The following is a 23,226-nucleotide window of genomic DNA, read 5'->3' as shown; positions in this document are numbered from 1 at the left end:
CGAGCCTCCATCTGGGTGGCCACTTCTTCTGCTTCCACACTCTTGACTCCTTTTCATCAAATTGGACCAAGTGGTAAATATTAATGAAACATGTAAATTTGCATAGCGAGTTTTCTCGGTTTTGTCTTCTCTAGTAAAAAGTCTCAAACCACAGAGAAAGGCATTCTTCCTCTTTCTCTCTGCCAGTCACTCTTGGCAGGAGAGACCCTGCATTTTTCTCATGCTACACCATGAACTCTCCACACCTTACCCACTAACCATTTTCACAATCGCCATAAAATAAACCCCTCGATATGTCTTCTCTCCTCTCCTGCAGCTCACGATGCTTTGTTCCTAGAGGAGAAGTGGGAAATCCTGGTTCCTGTGGGCTCCCAGGTGGAGGCTGCCTTGGAGACGCTCCCAGAGACCCTGCATGCAGGACGTGGCGGCTCATTGACCAGCTCCAGCCCACTGGAGACTCTTCCTTGGACTGGAAAATATTTACATCCTGGGTTCATCTAGAGAAATTAAAAGGAGCACTGTTGGAGAATCGAACAATTAAATGTAATTAAATGTAAATGCAAAGATGAAAATCCTTAGCTACATTCCAAGTGCCCCCCTTGGGGGAGACTGCAGGGTTGGACTTAATGATTCACAAGCCTGTTTGGGGGCTCCAGGGTTGCCAGTCCTCTGGCCTCTGAGAGTGAGCTCTGCTTCTGCTTCAGAGGAGAGAGTCGAGAGACTTCACAAGGCAGGATGGGTCGAAGGAGACCAAAGGCGGGAATGGAGAAGGCGGATGAGAAAAGTTAATTCTCGTTTTTTTTTTGGAGTGAAATACCCTATGTCAGGCAATGAGAGTTCACCCTTAGGGTCTTGCACAAAGTCGTTAGTAAATGTACATTGCTCACCTATGCTTTATAGAGAGAAACCCTACTGAGAACAGAAGACTCCTGAATCGGGCTTTGAGGTCAGTGCAAGTTGAAATCAGTCTTCTACAGAAGAGATTACAGATGAGATGATGCTCAGCTGGAGAGTGACTTCCCCATCCAAGACCCCACATCCTTCATGATTTGCAGGGATAGAGCAGAGGCTTAGGGCTCCTAACAGAAGATTCTCACAGCATTTAAAACAGGAACGTCTCTAGTTTACGTGCATGACTCTGCGTTTGGTGGGGAGAAGACAGTAATATGTAAACATCAGTTACCCATAATTATAAAGTGCATAAACCAGTGATTGTGTGTGTGTGTGTGTGTGAGAGAGAGTGTGCTCTTGCAGGTTGGCTTGGTTTGAATTTCTGTTACTTGCAGAGGGCAATTCTGGTTATCATAGGTCAGTCAGGATGAAGACAGGCAGGATAAGAGATTGAGAACAGGAAGGACCCTCAGAGCCGACTGTGTGCCAGCCTCTCTGCCCGTCAAGGTGCAAGCTCAGCCGCAGCCTGCGCTGGTCCCGGGGGAGGAATCCATGGGCTTCTCCCTGGAGGAAGGCTCATGGAAGACCTGTGCCTGTGTCTGGGTTCCCAAGAGCTATCCAGCACCAGATTGGAACTCGCTGGTGGGAGCTCAAGTTTTCAAAACTTAAACAAAAACAGAAGATTAAAAACTATATGACACTTACAAAAAAACTGGGGGGAAGTCGCATTTGGAAGATACAAAAGTCAAAGCAAACATATAAAAACTATGAACAGGTAGGGATGAACTTGTTTTTAAAATGGAAGCCGATGGTGAATTCCATTCTCATTACTGATGGCTATGAAGTCCTTAGAGGGTCCTTCCTGTTCTCATTGTCTTGTCCTGTCTCTTCCCCTTCTGATTTCGATTAGGTAAAATAGTAATTTTAAAATTACTATTTCACCTAAAACCTCAAGAGAGGTTTTGCTTAGCCAGAGTCTCGTCCACGTGGGGTTTGGCAAAGTTCTGAGGCAGCTGCAGGCCGGGAGCACCTCTGGGCCGGTGGCACGAGAGACGGTGGCCTGGCTCCTGCCACTGTTCCACTGCACGTGGTCTGGAATTCTGCAGGACAGGCACCAGCCAGGAATGTGCAGCTCCACGTGGGAGAGTCCCACCAAGTGCCAGGTTAGTGCAGACTGGTCCTTTATCACACTGAGATGATGCACTTTTCTCATGTTTACCTATAACTGAATCAAGTCACTGAGATTGTCAAATACTGGTTTGTATAACATGCCTGACAGACGATTTCCTTTTGTCAAGAGCGCTTAAGGTGACCTTGAAGCACTGGTTTCCCAGAGTTTGGGAGCTGCACTTCTGATCCCAGAGGCGGAGGAAGTCCAGCGCCCGAGGGTCTGCCAGTGGCGAGGAGCAGCACCCCAGGGAGAAGCCAGACCAACCAGAGGGGAGCGTCCTCAGGTGTCCATTCCATTAGTACTGCCACAGGATGGATGCTGTCCCTGTCCACTGGACCCCGAGGCCCTGGGCAGCTCAGCATACCCTGGGCATATTGGGGCTGCGTCCTGGTTCCCTGGCTCCTCCTCTGAGCCAACCTCAGCCCTCCCTCCGCAGCCCTCCCTGCCTCTCAGGAATCGGCTGCGTTCACACCCACCCTCCACACACCTAGCACACGCGCCCCACACCACGTTCAAGAACAGGCTTCTGGACGGTGAGTGCCAGTGAGCAGGTCACGGGCCCTCGACAGGAGGACATAGACAAAGCAGGACAGCAGCAGGTGCACCATTCACGGGTACCAAGTCATCCAAGGAACGTTTCTATAAATACTAAAATAATGAGAGAGTGCCGTTTGCTTCAGAATGCTATTTGTTGGGATTACTTTTTTCTGTGACATTTGCATTTTCTTGATCTTACAAATTTGGTCGATACTGGTTTCCCTCCTCATTTTCCTTTGAAGATTGCCCCTCCTGGAAATTGTAGAAATTGATGTTTTACTCCATCTACTCACGGAGTAGAAAGGGGGAGAGCCAGGGGGGGCCTCATGTTTTGAGGCAATGTTCAGGGTAAACAGGAGTCAAAGGCACCACTCTGTGTCACGGTTTTGCGTGGTGACACCTCCAGAATGGGCATCCTTGGCCTCTCGAGGAGCCCTCACCGCCCCTTGCGTGATTCAGGGTGAGACTTCCTCCCCTCCACATCACAGCGGCCCTTCCTGATGAAGTTCACCTTATGAGGTGGTGCGCTCCCGCAGGCGCAGTTACCAAACAGGAATTGCTCTTTTACATTCCTTCTTAAAACTGAGCACATTGGCCTCCAAATCTTCACAAACATGACTGTTTGTATTGTACCAAGAACAATCTCAAGTGTTCAGTGTATTGTGTGCCTTTGCTGTGAAACCCGCCCTACGTCTGTGTCCCTGTGCGCACACTCACTGTCTCTTGCAGACAGGTGGGCAGAGGCAGAGGAGGACAGAAGCCGCACACCACCTAATTGGCAACCCCTTTCTTGGTTATTTTCACAATTCCACCATGGGCTGAAAAGGCCCCAGGTGCACAGTGGCAGCCAGGAGTCCTGACAGATGACGACCATGCGCCCACAGCTTCCCTGATGGGGCAGGCCCCTCTGTCCCTCTTAGGAGCCCATCATCCCTGTTAGCACACGACCTTGGCACGAGCCTCCTTGGCCTTCTGCACGTTGGGGCAACAACTTCATCCTCAAGCCCTAGCACCGCAGGCTGGGAGCTGCCACGAGCTCCAACCAGCAGTTGGGCTGTAACTGCAGAATCTATGAAAGGAAATCAGGTCAAAGCCTGAGCTGGGAAATGCATGGCTGTGAGACTGCATCCTCACATCCCTCCTGCATCCCAAGGGACCCACGCAGGACTAGGATCACGCTCTTGTCCTGTCAGAATGCACGGTTCCCAAACACAGCTTCCAGTTCTTCCCTCCCAATCCAACTGGACTTGACCTCATAAACCTGCGTTCCAGGCTGACAGCCAGAAAGCAGCTGGTGCCCAGGGAACTTCGGGGGGGCCGAGCCTGTCCAGCAAGTACCTGCGGCAGCTCAGGAGTCTCCCTGCCTGCAGCAGCCTTCCCCAGAACGTGTGGTTTACGTCATTCTCCAGACGCTGCCCCAGTGCCAGGGGACACTTTTGTTCAGCCACGCCTCCTGTGGGCCCCAAGCCAGTCTTTCCTTTGTCAGAGTTGCTAAGAGGGCAAGGGGACCAGGTTCTGCTCACTGAGACAGTTCCCCCGCGTCCACAGTGGACTGTGATACTTAACCCACAATCATTTTGCTTTTTAACAATTTCTAATAACGACACACTTCACTGGACCCTTGCAAATCTCTTCACGTGTATTTTATTGGAGTAACGGCCACTTTCATGCTGACCTTGATTCCTCTTCTCTCTGGCCAGCGTAGCTTTGCTTCCTACCTCTGACCCTCACAGAAAGGAAGCAGAGTATGCGAAGTTCAAGGGCTCTGGTCTCTGACGGGACTGTTCCACAGCTGTCAGGAGGGGGACACAGAGACAGCCCTGGGATAGGAGGTTTCACTGGGCCTTTGACCTTGGTGCACCTGCTGCTCCTGCCCACAGGCCTCAGCTGCAGCCTCCCGGGCACTGCCAGAGGGTTAACTTTCCTCTGCGTGTAGATGCAGACCCTCGCAGGAAGGACAGAAAGCTGAGACGTCTTAGTGCCCTGTCTCAGAGGGCGCTGGGGCCCATATGGTGGACGCTGACCCACATGCTGCCTGCAGCTCTGGCCTGCTCACCCTGGTTTCCCGCCCGAGTTCCCTCAGTGGCCTTACACCTGATTCAGGGTTTTGATGGGTGTTCCACGCTGACGGGCATGTCAGGACTGCTTTCCACAGAGGGCACCTGAGGCCCACACTTGCCCGCCCAGCACTGGCTGTGCTCGGGTCAGCCAAAGCCAGAGCTGGGCTGGACGCTGCCACCCAGGCTCTCACAGCACGGGACTTCCACTTGTGCTGGAACTGCTTGCCACCTAGAGAGGTCACCAGGGTTCCTCCCGTGTACTCTTCAGCCCCACCCCCCCTTCCCAGTGCGGCTCTAGTCAGTACGTCCACTGCTGTCTCTGCATGGACCGAGAAGGTCCATGTGGAGGCACAAGTGATCCACAGCCTCTGAGGCTCCTGGGCTTCCTTTAGCAAACCAGAGGCCTTGCTCCGCTGCCAGGCGGAGCCACTTCTTTGGAAGACCTTGGACAGCTAGAAAGGCCTCCAAAGGAGAGAAGAGCCGCTGCTGTGACCCCTGACCACAGCTGTTGTGCTCAAGGAGGGTCCAGAGTACAAGCAGCTGCAGGATCTTCTGCCTGACGCAGGGCAGGCAGGGGCAGGTCCCCAGGGCACTGGTCTGGAGAGGCGTGGCCCTGCGTGGGCAGGCAGGCCTGGGCTCCTGGCTGAACTTCAGGAGTAGTTTCAGAATGAAGCAAGAAGGGCTCCAGGCCTGCTGGAGAGACAACCAGGTGAACCAGGGGATAGGTCGTGGTTTGTTCATGAAGTGGGCTGTGGGTTGGACACTTAAATGTTTCTTGAAAGACAAAATTAAACCTAGAATTGAGCTTTAAAGTTTAGTAGCTACACGATCTTAGTACCCCATAGGACGGCCTCTCAGCCTCCGCCCTGCAGCAAGTCCCCCAAAGACTCAAGATGTGAGACAGCCCTGGGATCGGAGGTCTCACTGGGCCTTTGACCCTGGTGCACCTGCTGCTCCTGCCCACAGGCCTCACAGTTCCATAGCTCGGAGCTCGGCGGGGTCAGAGGGCAGTGCTGTTCTCCGCAGGGCCAAGGCCGAGCCGTGGAGGGGGCAATCCTGCTCTGGGGCAGCTGGCTCTAATCAGGGACGAGGAGGAGGAGGCACCTGGGACCCAGTCTTTCCCCTTGATGGCAGAAATGAAAAGCCACATTGTTTTCCCATCAAGAGGGGGAGCCCTTCTCCACTCCTGTATCTGGACCACCCTGGTGACTTGCTGTGGCCAAGAACACATGCAGAAGCAAAGCGGCACCCTCCTGGGACCTGCCTCAGGAGGTTCCCATCTGCTCCCTCTCTTTAGAATACTTCTAATTACCAATGAGGTGTCATGAAACACTGGGCACAGCACGTGGCTTAGAACTGGCTATTTCAATAGAGAACCAAACTTACACGCTATTTTGCAGCTTTGCTAATTTAGGAAAAATTCGATATCCGTCTTATGAACTTGAAAATGGGTCCCCAGTTTTCAGCCTACATCCACTAAGCACTGGATTGAAGGAGCGACGGGATCCGGGTTGCTTTCATGCCTGTTTGGTTGTTGCAGACCTAGAGCTCTCCTCTCTGATAAGGCCCCAATTCCTTGTGGAGGTGACACCGCTGTATGACACAACCAAGCAGACTTTAGAATCACGGGCATGAAGCACTTCTGCCAGAAACCAGAGCACTTCAAAGGAGCCCTTGAGTCTTCTCAGGAAGTACCACTGACCGAGTGGCCAGGCCTCAGACCTGAGGAAACCCACAGCCGAGCCCGACTCTGGGGTGGCTCAGCAACTCACCCACAGGTCACCTAGAGTGGCCACCTTGCCTAAGAGCGAGTGACCCAGAGTGGACACTCACAGGATGCTCATGGCTTCTTGTTCAGTCTAGAAGGCAGCCACACAACTTGGAGAGGTGGCAGAAGGAGGCTGGAAGGAGGAGTGGGCAGGTCCAAGTGGAGTATATACAGCCAAGGAGAGCCAAAGACCCTGGTCAAGTGGGAGTGGCGTTTCCCACTAGTCCAGCGCCAGGGCAGTGTCCTGGAAAGCACGCTGGCCCACCTCGACTTCCAAAGTTGACCCAGCAAACCAGAGCCTGGAGGTGCGGGTCAGTGAGTTCCTGGACCACGGTCAGCAGGAGCCTCATGGTCACCCACCCGTCACACCCACTCGCCTTTGCTGTGTGGCCACAAACCCCAGGTTCCTCAGCCCGGTGATTCCCAAAGCCTGCTGGGTGGACAACGAGAAGCCACGTCCCAGGACAGGCTCTGCCTCTGGATCAAGTGTGGGTCTCTTCAGTTTTTGAAAACTCATCAAGCTGCCAACTCACGCGCGTGTCTGTCTGTGTACAGTGCTCCAGTCAGAGGTGCCAGAGAACAGGAAGCCCACCTCTCTGTGCTCCCACACTGGGCTTTGGGCAGAGCTCTGCGTTTGCATGGCTGTGTGGGAAAGGGACGTCCAGCAGCCACATCAAGTCTTCCGCTCTCCCTGTGGTCACGGCCGTGGTGCAGTCCTTTTCCAGACCCTGGGAGGGGAAGATGGAACCCGCTAAATCCGGCCAAGGCTCCCGAGACGGATGGTTCTGGCCAGGGACGGAGGAGGCCAGGCTCCCTCCTGAGCTGTGGCTAGGACTTGGCCAGCACAACGCAGGTCAACGGCACCTTACAGAGGGCTGTGTATCTCAGCAGAAGTCCTCCATGATGGCTCACTGCGAGATTCTCACTCACCGACCGAACCACTGCATTCGCCCAGGGACCCGCAGGTAATTGACCCAGCACCTGGCACGTCAGGTTCCACCTGTCCCGGGGACGGGGCCTTGCTCTGAGACACCGCACTGCTTTGGCTCCCTGGGGCCTGGGCACACGCAGGTCGGGCAGAAGGGCTTAGCACATGAGGAGCACATGGGCCAGGGGAAACCGGTAGCAGTGTACCTGTGGCCTACCTCTCATCCCAGCTGACCTTGGAAAGCCTTAGTTTGCTCATGTGACAGTCACAATGCCACTGCATGGGAGACAGCAATGTGTGGGCTTCTGGGACTCACAGCTACGGCTCAAGCCCTACTAAGGAGACCCTGGCTGAGCGAGGCAGCCCCGGTGGGCATTCTCTCCTTGCAGGACCAGCATTGGGCACTTCTCCCTGGTTCTGGTCTGCACTGACCCTGGTCAGCACTGGGTGCTCCTGTTGACAGGCACTTTGCACATGGATCTCCACTGCCTGGGCTTTATTTCCTCATCAGCACCAGGGGTAGGGTGGTACCTTCTTGCCCGTTACTGTGAAGAATAAGTAAGCTAATGTGATGCTCTTCAAACCCTAATGTCCACCAATGAGTTCCAGCCCTATCCCTGGGGATCTCGTTCACTCAGGAAGTCTGGGTTGGGCCTGAGGTTCTGCACTTCTAAGTCTCTGACGATACCAGTACTCTTGTCCAGACACCTAACTAGAGGAGCAGGGAGATAAAAAGCACCTGGCACATAACAGATGATCAGAAATCATTGGTAATCATTATTCTCAATTATCATCATCAAATTCATATGTGAGTCTCTCCCATTTGTAGTTTAATCACCACACAACAATGAAATGTTATTAAATTAGAGGGGCTGACTTTACTTTAAACTTGACTTCAGCAATTGACTTGGCCCAGTAATTGACTCTGCCCATAGTATGATTGAGATTATATATTTGTATCTCCACAGTTTTGAAAACCAGAGAGAACGATCTGGAAATCTTCTTGAATTTGTGGCATTTAATTCTCTTGCCCTTGTAGTAGATAGAGAAGCTCTGAATAGTTGGATTGCAGGAAATATCCTTAGCCTCACACAGTGAGATACATTATTGCCAAGAGTGCTACTCACCAGCCTCATCCAGTAATAAAATATTATGCCTTGTCTGTTACCAGTTCTATGTGTAGACCAAATTTCCTGAGAATAGTTGTCAGGCTTGGAAATGAAGAAGACATTTCTCCATTTTTCTCTCCATATGATATAGTTTTGTACGTTTGACATTTTTTTTTTATTTTAAAATTTAAAAAAAAATATTATTATTTCAGATCTTTGACTACTTTTGACTTTCTGCAAACTTAAGCATCTTTGTAAAATAGAGGACATTTCATTAGAGGCCAAGAGCTTCCTTGGACATTCTTACACATGGTGAAGTACACAGGGACATTGTTTTTCCCAGGGTCTGATGATTCTTTGGCAGTAAGTTGTGCATTCAGGTATCTAGTTTCTTCATTGTGCTGGGAGTTCAACTCTTCTGGGTCTTTGACATTTTGGTTTAATATATGAAAGAGGTAATGTAATTCCACAAGTAGAATCAACCCAGAGTGGATATAATGTAGAATAATGTAAAAGTCATATTTTGGGTATATTTTTTTTTTCCCAACCACACAGGGACCTTGAAAAAGATAATTAAATTCATGCTAAAACCAGAGGCTGTGTTTCCGTTTCTCCAGGGAAAACTTGTGCTGTCCTCTATCTGTGACCCAGACCTTCTGACCTGAAAGGTCTACCTAGGCGTGTATGGCCCAGTCTCATGTTTAAATCAAGGACTCGGGCATCAAGGGGTTAAATAAACCTGATACGTCATGTGGCCGTTAGATCAAGTGTCCCTGTAGAGGGATGCCTGGTTCACATTAAACTTCTAGAAATAGACTTCTCTCCTTGGTGCATAAGATCATTTTCAAGCCAGGCTTTGAATTATTTTGTGAGCTTGATGGTGCTGGAGGTTGAATTTCACCTTTGCCCTGTCATCTTCTGAGTCCCCTGGGACAAAACAGTGAGGCCCTCTCCTGATCTTCAGCTGAGTGACCGCTTTCCCTTGAAGTGTCCACAGACCTGATGCTGTTAGTGGCCGCTCTTGCAGTTCTAAAGCCCCTGTTATCCCCGAATGCACAGACCCCAACGCACCACAGGTCATCATCTGAAGACCTTCTGAGAACCGTGACTGCCAACAGGGGTCCTCAGAGGTGGAGGCCACAGCTCAGCATCAGAAGTTGTTTTCACCTATGGATTTCCAGCTGAAAACAAGAAGACTGCTAAGGGGAAAAGATCCCCTCCACTAAGATGTGTCAGGCTGTCTTCCCAAGCTCCATCTCAGAGTGGAGGACAGAAGGCCATCACAGCGGATCTGGTCCAGAGGCCCGATTTCCAGTCAGTGCTCCTGGGTGGTATTCCACACGAGCCAGGAGGATCAAAGGTGCACTTGATGTTGGAGACAGTGTGGTTCCCCATGGATGGGGAAGTCTTTGATGTCCCCTGGAAACAGGAAAGCGCCAGTTGTGGTGAGCACAGGAGTCAGAGGCTGTGTGTCCACTTCTCAGGGACTCCCCCGCTCTGTCCACACCTAGGACCACCTTTGAAAGTCACGCTGTCTTTGAGGCTGGCTTGCAGTGGGAACTGGACTTGGTCCCAAGCAGCTGTGTTCTGAATCACCTAAGTCCCTGGCTCATCTCTGCCTGTCCATCTCATGTGGAATTGTGTGCTCGTCTCCCGTCCCCATCCTTGGCAAGACCCAGCTGCTTGCAGAGAAAAATTGGTTCCAGAGAACAGAGCTGTGAGGTCATAATGGTTGAAACCACGTGCTCTTTAGGCCTTTGCCGTCTGTGCTGGTGTGAAACACACACGTGCACACACACACTGTGATGGGGGAGTGACCCCAAAACACACACTGAACTGCCCTTTTATTTAAATAATAAATCATCGATATTAACTCTTGGACTTGGATAGACCTACTTCTAATTATAGGAGCTGGAATTTGAGAGAAAAAAGCCCTTCTTCCTAGGATCAGGGTCCACATTTCCCCTCAGCTCCTCTGCTGGGAGCTGGCCAGGAGACAGAGGCCAAGCTCCCCGCCGCCTTGCCCCTGGGGCCTGATGTCCGTCTCTGCCCTTAGGACCACGGAAGGTGTTGTCCTGCCAATGTCTGGGAATGAGCTCTGGACTGCATCCCTCATCACAGCCACGGCCAGAGGCCCACTGAGCTCTCGCCGCAAGCCAGACCCAAGCTGGGCAGCTGAGGAGCTGCGCCCATGTCACAGGGAGGTGGCCTGCCTGGATCTGGCTTCCCGCGAGAGCTCCGGCTCTACCCCACGCTAGGAGACCTCACGGCAGGAAGCCCTGGAGATGGAGCTCTCGCGGCGCTAGCTTTCTGTGTCCATGCGCTTCCATTTCTTGCTGGGATTTGAAGTCTGGACATTGGGAGAGGAGAGGACAGGAGATGGAGGATGTGCCTGGAGGGAGAGAGGGGAACCCGGACCCCCCCAGGGCAGAGGTGCTGCCCTCTGCCTGTCCCCGCACCGGTGGCAGCCTTCGCCCTGGGGTCCCAGGGCATGTGACTGTCAGCTCACGTGACAGGTGGGGGCTGTCCTCTCCTGAGCTGAGAGCCTGGGAACTGCCCTTGCTGGACCTGCTAGTCCCTCGTAGGACCGAGAGCAGAGCAGCCATCTTCCCAGGCTTGGCTCTGAAAGACCTGGTCTCGCCTGACCAGTCTCCTTCTCTCCTCTCTCACCCTGCTCCTCTGACTTGGCCCCCATCTTCCCCTTGAGGCCTGGTCTTCACGTTTTATTACTGTTTTGGACTTGTCCCTGAAGGCAAGTCACTAGACAGATGCTCTTTTGGGGACTGGTGGGTCCCGTGGCTGGCCCGTGGCCCCTCAGCCCTGGATGCTGCTCAGAGGCTTGGACGTGTGAGGAGAAGGTGCAGTGACCCCGGACCACAGTGTCCTCATTTCATGGCGGCAGCATCTGGCACGTCCAGCTCGCTCCTGGCAAGGCAGTGGGGAGTGGCGACAAGGAGGTCTGTCCATCGCAGAGCACATCTTACGACAGGATGGGGACACTACTACTGGAACTCTGAGGAGTTCCAGGGGGCACTGAGGCCCCTTGTCCTGTGCCTCCCATGGGACCATCCCACGGTGAAGGGTGGGACAAGTGTGGGTGCAGGTTCCAGAGCCTGAGAACCCAGCAGTGAGGTCACTCACTAAACCACCAGGCGGGGTGGGAGGGGTGCCCCCCAGCAGAACAGGGGGCAGCAGCCCGTGGGAGTGCCACTGAGCGGGAGAGCCCCGAGGAACAGGACAGACCTCCTTGCTGCTTTGGTGTGGCACTGAAATGGCACCTTCTCGTGGAACTTTAAGATACATTGTCATTCTCACATGGAAAGAAAGTAACAAGGGAGATGTTACTTTGTGTTAGTTAAAGAGACTTTTTACAAGACCTTGGAGACACTTTGGGAGATGGTGACACAATGGCATGTTGGCCCCAGATGTGTCAAAGGATCCAGGTGAGGGCGGAGGGTGTACCCCGGGCTCTGTTCTGATTTTGTTTGGGGTTTCCTGCCTGTGCAAGCTGCATTGTGTGATGGACGGCTTGTTTTTTTCCTTTTTCTGAAAACTTTTGTAAGAACATAAAAACATAAAGAAACGTCACCAGCACGCAGGACTTTACCCGCCAGGACTGGTCTGTACGAGGCTTTGTGATGTAGAGAATGCGAGCTTCCCTTTGTGACCGCTTGGCGTTCCAGCTGGTGTTCCAGCATGTGCCAGCTGGGGTGGAGTGACACAGTCATTGTCAGGCACACTGCCACCGTCTTCCTGAAGTGACAATGCCTGTCATGGTGGGATGAGCAGTGTCCTCTGTGTGGCCTCTGCTGCCCCATCCAGCACACCCAGCCCACTCAGCCCCGGGGCCCAGCAGGCATGCACCCTGCACTGGGGAAGCCCTCTTCACTCCCTCGGAGAGGGCCATCACTGCCCATGAGTGGACAGACTACTTCCCTATGGTAATAAAAGTGCGTGAGCTTCCTAACCCTGCCATGCCAGAGAAGCAACAGGACCGTAAGCACAATTTCCCCTCTAAGGAAGAAAACACGCAGCCCCTCCTTCGTAAAAGGCAAGGGGCTTGTTCTAGATGACTTCAAAGGGCGTGGTAACTGTCGACCCGGTGCCGCGCTCTCAGGGAAGGAAAGGAAGAGGAGACAGAGGCGCATTCCTAGAAATGAGAATGTGCCCTGTACGGCCCTTACAGTAAGTGGTGCTGCTCTGGGGGGGTGTGTGTGGCCCTGGAGGCTGAGAACTTTCCGCTCAGTGGGCAGGTGGACTTCCTGGAGTACCCGCGGAGCCTCAAGAGGTGCCTGGCCCCGGGTTTCCATTACAGCACAGCCTGAGAGGGAATCCTCTGTGGTGTTTCACGCAGGCTGGGAACCTTTCATCTGTAGGTCGTGTTTGTATCCGAGAGGTGAATATTAATAACCTCTTGGCAGCAGAATGACTTTCTTAAGGAGGGGGTTTCCCTGTGTATGGGTGGCTTAACCTTTCAAAATACATGCTTCTACTTAACCCACTCGGTTACTGTTTGATTCAGAGTCCAGCAGACCAAGTCTCGGGGCTGGACCCCAAGGTGCGCGCCCTAGAGCTGAGAGGGGCTCTCGGGGTGCACACGGTGAGTAACCCAGCGCCCGGACTTTCATTTTCCGGCTCAGCAGAGCTCGCGGTCACTGCACTCCTTAGAGGCCTCGGGTTTTCCTCCTAAAGAGCATGTACAATGGATGGCGCGTCTGGGAGCACCAGCAGTTAAGGTAAGGGTCTGTGCTCCGCGTGGGAGACCCTAAGGGAACCAGTGAAGTCCTTAGAGTCCTCACCAGTCGGCTCTGTCTCCGTATCAGATAAGCTGCTTTAATAGGCCCTGACCATACGACTGCTATCCTCCTGGCTTCGTTGTTTCTAGAAGTTCTCTAAGGAATGGCTGACTCACGCAGTCATGGGGATGACGCTGTGGTCCTGCCGTCCTCAGACAGCACAGGACTCCAGCCGTGATCCTGTCGGGACAGGCAAGCGTCCCCGGGCTCCAAGGGAGCACTCTGTTCTGTATTCTTCAAGGTGCCGGGTCCTCCTGTCCCTGGGGAGCATGACAGCATTTTAAACAATGCATTTCTAAATACAAAGTTACTGGAGTGTTTTATTCAAAGTAGTCGTTTTTTCCCAAAGGAGAATGGAAAAGAAACTTCCTAGGAGTCGCTTAAGTGTAAACAGCCAAATCGTCTCCCAAGGAAGGTGATTTTAACAGCCAGCAATGGACATGAGTAGGTTGTGTGTATCCGGCTCGGGAATACTGGGATGACGGGGACGACAGGGAGGACGGGGATGACGTGACCCCAACCTACAACACTGCCCCCGGGCCTGGGGTCCCTGCTGTGAGAGGCTGAGGGTGCTTCCACAGAGTCCCACTGCGAGCGGCCTGCAGGGCTCCACCCAAAGGGCAGGAGCAGCTCTTTGGAGTGGATCTGTGTTAAGAAACAATTTTCGGGGGGGGGGGTCTCCTCAATTTCTTGAGGCCATTTAAAAAAAATTTAGAATTGCAATTTTATATTCCAGAAAATTAAAAAAAGAAATCCCATCCCTCATTCCCCTCGGTCCCGTTGCAGTTCCCGTGGGTGCTGTCTGCTTTCCTCACTGGGTGCTCTCCCTTCCACTGGGGCGGGGGGGTGGGGTCCTGCTCTCCCTCTCCACTCACTACGCCTCTCATCAGAGTGTCATGGCTTTAAACATGAGAAACTGAGTGTGAGACCAGTCGCTCCTATTAAGGAGTCTAAGACCCCGAGCGGCAACAGCGCCGGGCGTGGGTCCCACTGAACACTTGGGTCCTCAGCTCCTCTGAAGACCTGTGGCTGTGGGTCCCTGGCAGCGCAGGTCGGGTGAGCATGGAAAGGGGCAAGGGTCCTCGTCAAGGAGACCTGTGGCCTCAGCGTCTGCGGCTTTTACAACCTGCTGCTGCGGCTTGGCTCCTGGGCTCTTTGCCTGTCGACTTCTAAACGTCCTTCCTCGCTGAGATCCGGCAAGGAGAGGTGCTCAGAGGAGAGCCCGTGGGCCGGTTCTCCCGCACGGTTGGATGTCTGGGATTGTGAAGGCTGGGATCCTCCAGAAGTGAGTTTCACTGGTGGTTATTCATATGTGACGTCCGATTCATTCCACTGCCTGTTGATCATTAGAGAAAACGAGATCCACATCTTTTGGTTTTGAATTCAATCATGCTTCTAATACACATGTTTACAAGGTTGACTTTGTAACTTGGGGAACTTCCATGAAATTCCTCAGTAAAGGTCCACCATGTGAGAATATTTCCCAGAAAAGAACTGGATATAGACCCAGAATAAATGCCTTTCTACATGCAGAATGAGAGACCCTTCCAAGGACAAGAAGAGCCTCTTCCCCAGGTAGGAATTGGTCCTGGGTGACATCTCACCAAGCTCGAGGACATAGGCATCCATGGCCCTGGGGTGACCAATTTTCATAGCACATAGGTAGCAGAGTGACTCTGGTCATTATAATGTCCGATGCTTCCCATTTCAGACATGGTGATAGAGACCGGATCCAGAGGCACACAGGTTTGATGATATCCCTGGTGACAGGCAGAAGCATGGTCTCCTGGTCCCTGATTCAGGAACATTTCCAATTCCAATGCCCAGAGGTCAATTGAGCACAAAGAAGAAATGCAGGTGCCGATGGGCTTGAGCTACAGAGAACATGGGGCAAAACTTCATTGTTGCAAGGAAAACAAAGTCTTAGAAGGAAATAGGTGTCAAAAGTCCCCTGATTTGACACCTTTCTGAGAAATATGAAATGGAAAAAAAAACCTATAACTCTTTGGGGTATTTCTTTTTATTTGGCCCAGTGATGTGAAGCAGAAATCTTCCTTTTCAATCTCCTCTGAGCCGTGACTGTAAGTGAAAGCCGTGTGAGCTATTCCTCCCAGCTCCTTCCCGCCACGGTTCAAGGGGCTCAGTGCCGACCAGGAACGGCCCTCCTACCCTCTGGAGGCAGTCAGGGGAGGAGAATAAGGACCCCAGCTCTTCGGTGACTGGCGCATCCTGTTGAATGGCAGTTGCCTTGTTTTGCATAGAAATTATCAGAAAGGCTTCAGTGGTGTCCCAGCTTTGAACCTGCAAACTTGGGTTAGTGTCATGGTCACCTGAGGTGTCCATCACCCTGTTTCTAGGTGGACTCCCCTTCTTTTATTAGGGATGTGATGACAGATACGGAGCTCTAGGAATGAAGCTTTTTGACACGCAAACTGGCCACTTCATGTATAAGGAGTGGCTAAAGGTATTAGTAGGAAAATGTGCTGGAGATTTTGTCCGTTTCTTTATTGCCTATAATAACAAGGATTTTTAAAAGAATCATAAAACGTCATTATTTGCATATTGGCAACAAATGGGCTTTGAAAATCCCCCAAAGCCATGAAAGTTACTAAAAGTAAACTAAATGCCAAAAGGATTGTCTTATTTCCTCACAGTGTTTGTTAAAAATGGATTTTAATGCTTTCAAGAGAGACGCTCACTGTCGGGGTGCCACAGGCCTGCCTGGGCTGCTGCTCTCCCTCAGCCTCCCTGGGCGCTCTGTCCCCTGCACTGCACAGCAGGCGGGACTCCAGGCGGCCGGGCGCACGGCTCAGGTCCTGCTCTGGTTTCTGCTGCTAAAAGTCGAGTGGCACATTTACCAGCTCTGGGTTTGTTTGTTCTCCCAACCCACTTATAACTTCACTTTTTTTGGGTAATTACATAATTTAAATGGACTGCATATAAACTGATGGTGTATGGGTACAAAGAGGTGAAAGAATTATTGTTTCTACAGGACCTGATTGGAATACCTGGGAAATATCCAATAAAGGTGGTTACCAAATTTAAGTTGCACGTGGGTGAGACAAATACAGAGGTTTGGAAAATCGCCTTGAGCATCTAAAAGCATCTTGTTTTCCACCTGCCTTGTTTCTTTCTTTCTTTCTTTCTTTCTTTCTTTCTTTCTTTCTTTCTTTCTTTCTTTCTTTCTTTCTTAAAGAGAGAGAGAGAGAATTTTAATATTTATTTTTTAGTTTTCGGTGGACACAACATCTTTGTTTGTATGTGGTGCTGAGGATCGAACCTGGGCCGCACGCATGCCACACTTGCCTTGTTTCTTATAGTACTTGTTCCTTTGTAAAGAAACCAAAATTAGAGTTGACAGAGGATTCACCATGGGCCAGGAGGCCAGGTAGACAACTGGTAGATGCCCATTTGGAAAAGAGGGCATGTGTATTTCAAATTTCACCAAAGCAATGTGGCACTAATGTATTATTTCTCATGAGTCTCAGTTTTAGCAAAAAAATTTTTTTTTGTACTGGGGATTGAACCCAGGGGTACTTAACCACTGAGCCACATCCCAGCCCTTTTTATATTGTGTTCAGATACAGGGTCTTGCTGAGTTGCCTAGGGCCTCACTAAGTTGCTGAAGCTGGCTTTGAATTTGTGATCCTCCTGCCTCAGCCTCCCCAGATGATAGGATTACAGGCATACACCACTGTGCCAGCCAACATTTTATTAACTAACTACCAGTAGTTCTCTTATGTGATCAACAAGAAAGCTTTTTATGTATTCTTAAATACCGAAATATCATTTTCAAAAAATCAGTATAAGGGCTTTTGTGTATGTAAGAGTGTGAATGTGAAGGTACATACGTGCATTTTCACATATGCTCTTACAGAATCTTTGTAAGTTATCACACGCGCACACACACAGACCACAGGGATGGTGATTTTGATAATGGCTTGCCGGTTACCAAGTGCATTCCGTCTGAAATACGTCCATCTGGTTAACATTTGATTTGAACTGGTGACAGCAGGCACGGGAGCGGGACAGTTCCTGGGTCGGTATCCTGAGCTCCACCTTGGGTGCCATGGAGGGAAGTGTGTCACAGGATAAACCACCTGTCAGCCTCAGGGCTTCTGCCTCGTGGCTTCACCCCTTGGATGGGCCTGCACAGGATCCAGTGCCACAACGCGGACGTGCCAGCACGGCGGCGTATACCACAGGCGCTTTGAACATGATGCTTTCAGGGTCTCCAGGGCTGACTCGCAGACTTTGTCTCTGACTGGAAACACTTGTCCCTGTCCTTCAATCTGGTGGTAGAAATCCCAGATTCAGAAAGCTGTCCCCAGGAATGGCAGGAGGCTCTTACAATCTGGTTTACTTCCTAAATAAGTCTGTCCCCTAAAGCTGGGTTGTTCGATCTTCTGTGGATTGTGTGAATCTCTGCTTAAGCAATCAAACTACTTACGATCTTCACTGATGTGCTGAAACCCATCCAAGACCCCAAGGCATCTCTCGGTTAAGTTAAATAGAAGGTGACAGCTGCTTCTTCAGCACCACAGGACTTCACTGTGTAAAGGAGCAGTGGACAGGGGAGGGGGACAGAGGAAAGTGGGCAGACAGACAGCCTGTGCCTTTCCCCAGGGGATGCTGCCGGCCACCCAGCTCTAACATGAATCTCATGATTCTCAGAGTCGTTGCAGTTTGCCCTTGCCTTCCCAGGAAGACGGAATTATAAAACAACCGTAAATAAAATGTCAATCCTTTGGTTTTCAAATTTGATTGATATAAACAGGGCAAAAATAAAACAATATAATCCACCAAAATACTTAGAAATAAAACAATATAATCTAAAACTATATGCTTAGGACTCATTATAGTCAGATGAGACAGGTATGATTATCATCCACATCTCAGAGGAAGCAGCACAGAAGGCCTGCAGTCTCCCCAGTTAGGAGACGGATGGGCCAGGATGGGCCTGGGCAGTCCCACTTCTGAGCCTGCGTTAACTGCGGCCCGGCTTGGCATCTGTAGATGTGCAAAAGAATATGCTTAACAAGCAGTTTATAATCCCATATCTGGGATTTCTACCACCAGATTGAAGGACAGGGACAAGTGTTTCCAGTCAGAGACAAAGTCTGCGAGTCAGCCCTGGAGACCCTGAAAACATCAGTTCAAAGTGCCCGTGGTATACGCCGCCGTGCTGGCACGTCCGCGTTGTGGCGTTATTAAGCATATTCTTTATAAAGACAAGAGGCCAGCCCCACCATTTCACCCCGATCTTTCTTACACCAACTGATGCCGCAGAGCTTGACTTTCTTCCTGGGTTCACCAAACTCTAATCAGATCAGTTAGACATTTTCAGATGTTTTAAGACATGTGCATGGATTCTGGAAGTCACTTTAGAAGAAGGATCTCAGCATTCGGTGGATGGCAGGTTGTTGGCATAGAGCAGGGCACTGTGGTCATGCCTCCGACAAACGGGGATACACACAGTGGTCCAGAGCTCGGGAACTGCACACATGAGCATATCTGGGCAAAAGATGGCTTCCCAGAGGCCCTGCCAGGCAGGGGAGGGAGGTCGTGGACATGAGGACAAAGCAGGCCAGTTGCTGGTGACCTGAAGACTAACAGAGAGCACGGCAGGCAGGCAGTTGGCCCTGACTAAGCAGAGGAGCTGACCACCTGAATGGCAGTCCTTCAGGAGAGCATCCACCTGGAGCAGCGAAGGTCGGGAGGCCAGGCAGCCGCTCCCCTTCCCCTGCGCGTCTCACCTGTGCATGAACGTGCACCATCTTCTGTGTCTGGCTGGGTTGCTCCATTTAGGGTCTGTTTAGCAGGTCAAAACGTCGAACTACATTAGAGGAGAGTTACTGGGCCGCGGTGGAGGGTGCCAGGGCTCAGATGTGGGTGTCCTCTGAAGCCCCCATGTTAATGCAGGGTGCTCTGAAGGGAGAGGATGGCACCCTGAGAGCTGTGACCTCATCAGCCCACCCAGGGGGTGACCGCGGGCAGGCTCACATGGCTGGGGTGGACCACAGCTGGGGTGGACCACCGGGGCCCAGAGCAATGGAATCAGCTGTCTGTGGACCAGCACCTCTGGAACCATGAGCCCCAAATAAACTTTTCCTCCTGTAAATCACTCTTGTCAGGTGTTTGGGTCACAGCAACCAAAAATTGACAAACAGAGGGTAAGTGCTGTGCTCCCAGAGCCAGGTGGCCGCGCTGACCCGGGACTTCCTGGCTGCTTGGATCGGGTGCCCTGCTGCAGCCTGTCCCCTGTCCCACATCAGCCATAGGGGGTCATGACGTTCCTGACCTCCCAGGAGGCTGCTTCTGTGCTTCTTGGCTGAGTGAGAGGGTGGGGAGAGAATTCCTCATCTTAATGTCACCTTGACTCATAACTAACAGAGATGAAGTTCAGAGAGCTAGAGAAAATTTGTTAAATTCCACAAGACTTCTTAAAAAAAGAAGAACATGAAGCCCTGGTGTTGAGAAGACCCGGGTCCTCAGGCTCAGCCTGGTTTTATTTATTTGCTTCCATTTGAAAGACAAGGCCTCTGATTGAAGAGTCATTTTCTGATAATCCCCTTTGCTATACTGTTCAGTTGGAAAAAGCCCCCTGTAGGTGGTAGAAATGGAAAGACTCGTGATGGAAATCGAGAACTAATGAATTCTGGCTTCTGGTTACTTCTCAATGATATTTTTGCTTCCTGGATAGAAAAATTAGTGTGAAATTCCAGCTATCAAAAGGCTACTTAGAAAGGAAATAGAATAGAATAGAATATGTTAGAATGTTCCTCCCAGACCACATGCACCTGTGTGTTCCCAGTGCCTCAGAAGGTCAACTGTGAAGCCTCCCGTCTGGGTAGCTCCTTCCCCATGCCACTTTGTTTATGACCATCAGAGTTTAAATGATACAATGTTATTCCCTAAAAAGTATATTTTTACCAGGTTTCATGTGTGATGTAAAATATATTTCATGTGAGATGTAGAGATGTTATATATTACTTTTAAAAATTGGTACTAAAATAGATCTAACTTTATTTCAGACTGAAAAACTCATCTGTGCCATGTTTAATTAGGGGACAGCAGGAAATCGAGGCCCAGTAGTCACAGGGCTGGGCAGTTGGTTTTCCTGGTCCTTTGTCTCCCCTGGGCCCCTGTCTCCTCTCTTGTAAAGGGTGGTGCTATGATTCTTGGGTGACTCAGTGAACTAGTTACAGACACCTCTGACCACTCACCGCTCGTCTACTTTATTAGTTCACGCAGGAGCTCGGCTCCCAGAAGTTGCAGGCAGACCCTCATGGCAAGGCCCTCTCCGCCAGGCGGCGTGACGCGTCCCTGCCTTCCAGCGCAGGCAGGCACCGCCGGTGGGGTTCTGCACCCTTGGTGGTCCTGTTGCTCTACAGTCCTGGGGGCATCCGCTTTCATGCAGAAACTGGCTACCCTGGTGGTAAACAGATGATTTAAACAACTGTCACAGCTGAGAACAGAATGGAAGGAGAGCCGCCTCCCCCCACCCACCAGCTGGCCGACACCCAGAGGGATCCTTCTTGGAGCATTTTAACAAACAAACTTTTTTTTTGGTTGTTCTTACAATTCAACAGAAACTCATACAACTCAAACTGGCTGCATATCTCCCATAGACTCGACCCCTAGATTTTCTAATGGATCACAGCAATTGCATGTTTCCAGATGCACTTAGAATGTGTTGACTGCCTGCAGGAATTGTCTTCTAAAACATATACAAATCTTCAAATTCTTCCACCTCAAGATCCCACTGTGAACCCTCTGAGGTACAACGCCGACTGTGTAATGCTGGACCACAGTTTTGTGTTTAAGTCTCAATTCATATTAAATAGGAAAAAAGGAAATAGAAGACTCTGTGTCTGAGCATGGTTTTCTCCCAGTTTTTCTTTTCTTGGTCACGTTCCCAGCTGTCCTGTTATCTTGAACCATGGAGAGGATTGCTAACGCCCCTTGGGGAAAAGCTGGGCTCGGGGTGCAGTTGGTGGTTGGGCACACCTGGTGGTTGGGCACACCTGGTGAGCTCTGCTGGACCCGGCTGACTCCCCTCAGACGTCGCTCTGACAGCCGTCACAGTTCATGTCCTGCACACTGCGGGCCCAGCTCTCCTCTGGTTGACCCTGGTCAATCTCTCCCTGTCACAGACTCTTCCCCAGCTGCAAGACCGTCTGTGTTTATTCTCAGTGTTTGGTCCTTGATTGAAACCAGGCAGAAGGCAAATCTGTGGTGGTCCTCTTCAGGAGGAGAATAAAAACATGGCCCTGCATGGAAAGCTCCAAGCAGGTGGCTCGCTCCCCGCGACTGCCCCGCGTCTGTCCTGGGGCACGTCTGAGCCTCACGTCCTTGGTATCTTTTTTCTTTTAGACTCCATGTGGACGGCCTGTAAGCAGAGACGAGAACCAAGACAAGAAGCTGGTCATGCTCACCCACCAGCCTGAGGATTCTGAGAGGTAATCGTGCGTTTCACTTGGAGATCATGCGCCCGTAACGCAGTGGTCTAATCAGAATGGCTCTGCTTGCTGACAAAGTTCTGGTTCTCTTAGCACACAGGGGATGGGCCTGGGGAAGTAGCTAGGAAGCAGACCGTGGCCGTTGTTGGACTGTTGGCCTGTTTTCTTTCATTGCCATCCAAGGACGGGAAGCATGGTGGGCTATGCAAGTCTTTGATTTTTAAAGTATTTGTCAATTTTCATTGATGAGCTTTGGTACTTGGGGTGATTCCTCTTCAACGGTGTAAATTTCTCCAAGGAAACAACTCTATTCACCAATCAGATGAAGGAGTAGCTGTGTCTGTCCTCCTGTTGGTCTGGTCCTTAGCTCAGGTATAGGATGAAGGTTTCTAAGTGCTCATCAAGCATTGCCTTCCTCAGCCACTCTGCTTGTGCAGGCAGTAGGCAAGCTTGCCCTCAAGCCTCGCCCTGTTGCTGGCCTAGAGAGCTGTCCTCTGCACCTCACTTGGCACCTCTGAGTGCTGCAGCTGCTTGCTGAAGGTCGAGGAGGCCGGACCCTCTCCCCATGCACTGGCACTCAGAAGTGCAGAGCAGAGTATGTGCCTAAGCACCAGAGCAGGGAGCTTGCCCTTTCAAGTTAAAAATAGTCCAGGAAATACCAAGACTCTTGTTCTTTTTTTTTGGGGGGGGGGGGCGGCAGGGGTAATCAGGAATTGAACCCAGGGGTTCTAAACCACCAAGTCAATCCTCAGCCCTTTTTATTTATTCTTTAATTTTGAGACAGGGTCTCACTAAGTTGCTTAGGGCCTAGCTAAGTTGCTGAGGCTGGCCTTGAACTTGTGATCCTCCTGCCTCAGCCTCCCGAGCTGGGATTCCTGTTGTGTGACACAGCGTCCAGCAAGACCCATGTTCTAAATCAGCCTTTCTCACACAAGGGTTCTCAGGCCGTGGGTGTAAGGGCACTCTCAGGTGTGGTCCCATGTGAAGACTCATGGAAAGTGGCCCATGTATACTCCAGGAAGAAGGTCCAGACTGCGGACAAGGCAGCCTGCAGGAATTTTGAACAAAGACTGACAATAGCAACAATGTTTAAATGGGTTGGCCAGGGGGTGACCAGGAGCCCCAGGCACTGTGAGGGAACTGATTTCCTCCCCCTCAACCACTGACACTCGGCACTTCAGCTAGGGCTGCGGCCCCTAAGTGCAGGCATGTCCCTCACCACCTGCTGCTCTCTCCCCTGTGACGGTGCAGAGCGCACCTGCCCTGCCTGCTCCGCTGGTCTCAGGGAGCAGGGCCAGAGCGCAGCTGCAGCTGTGGCACCTGCTGCGAGATGCAGTGTGAGTGTACCCCACAGGAGGAGGTGACAGTGAGAGACAACGGGGACCTCTGGGGCAGGAGGGACATTAAAAGCAAAGGGAGAACAGAAGGAGCAAAGGAGGGAGGAGGGGGGAGGGGGAGGGGAGGGGAGACGGGGGAGGAGGGGGAGGGGAGGGGAGGAGCGGGG

The 23,226-nt window shown here is 51.4% G+C and overlaps 1 protein-coding gene and 2 long non-coding RNA genes across 11 annotated transcripts in view; 2 read left to right on the top strand and 1 right to left on the bottom strand.

Moving 5' to 3' along the window:
- On the top strand, window positions 1-558 carry LOC107136729. The gene is made up of 2 exons (XR_001502745.2): window positions 1-73; window positions 317-558. It is a non-coding gene; the product is annotated as an uncharacterized LOC107136729 (long non-coding RNA).
- Window positions 559-3,541: 2,983 nt separating this feature from the next.
- Window positions 3,542-23,226, top strand: part of Tnip3 (TNFAIP3 interacting protein 3) — a 72,704-nt gene continuing 53,019 nt past the window's right edge. For 5 of the 9 annotated variants that reach the window (XM_048811979.1, XM_048811974.1, XM_048811976.1 and 2 more), the window contains exons 1-2: window positions 3,542-5,368; window positions 21,637-21,722. In XM_048811979.1, coding sequence (XP_048667936.1) covers window positions 5,327-5,368; window positions 21,637-21,722 — 128 coding nt within the window. In that variant the 5' untranslated portion in view covers window positions 3,542-5,326. Of the gene's footprint in view, window positions 7,393-12,119; window positions 12,650-12,764; window positions 13,201-21,636; window positions 21,723-23,226 lie in introns of those variants that run through there. The other 4 variants (XM_015478999.2, XM_048811975.1, XM_048811973.1 and 1 more) reach the window with 4 other exon arrangements.
- Window positions 19,597-23,226, bottom strand: part of LOC125619326 — a 15,474-nt gene continuing 11,844 nt past the window's right edge. The window contains exon 4 of the long non-coding RNA XR_007350808.1: window positions 19,597-20,692. This is a non-coding gene — a long non-coding RNA (uncharacterized LOC125619326). The remainder of the gene's footprint in view (window positions 20,693-23,226) is intronic.

The sequence above is a fragment of the Marmota marmota genome, unplaced genomic scaffold (assembly GCF_001458135.2).
Source record: "Marmota marmota marmota unplaced genomic scaffold, marMar, whole genome shotgun sequence".
Taxonomy (NCBI): domain Eukaryota; kingdom Metazoa; phylum Chordata; class Mammalia; order Rodentia; family Sciuridae; genus Marmota; species Marmota marmota.
This window is presented reverse-complemented; position numbering and strand designations above follow the sequence as displayed.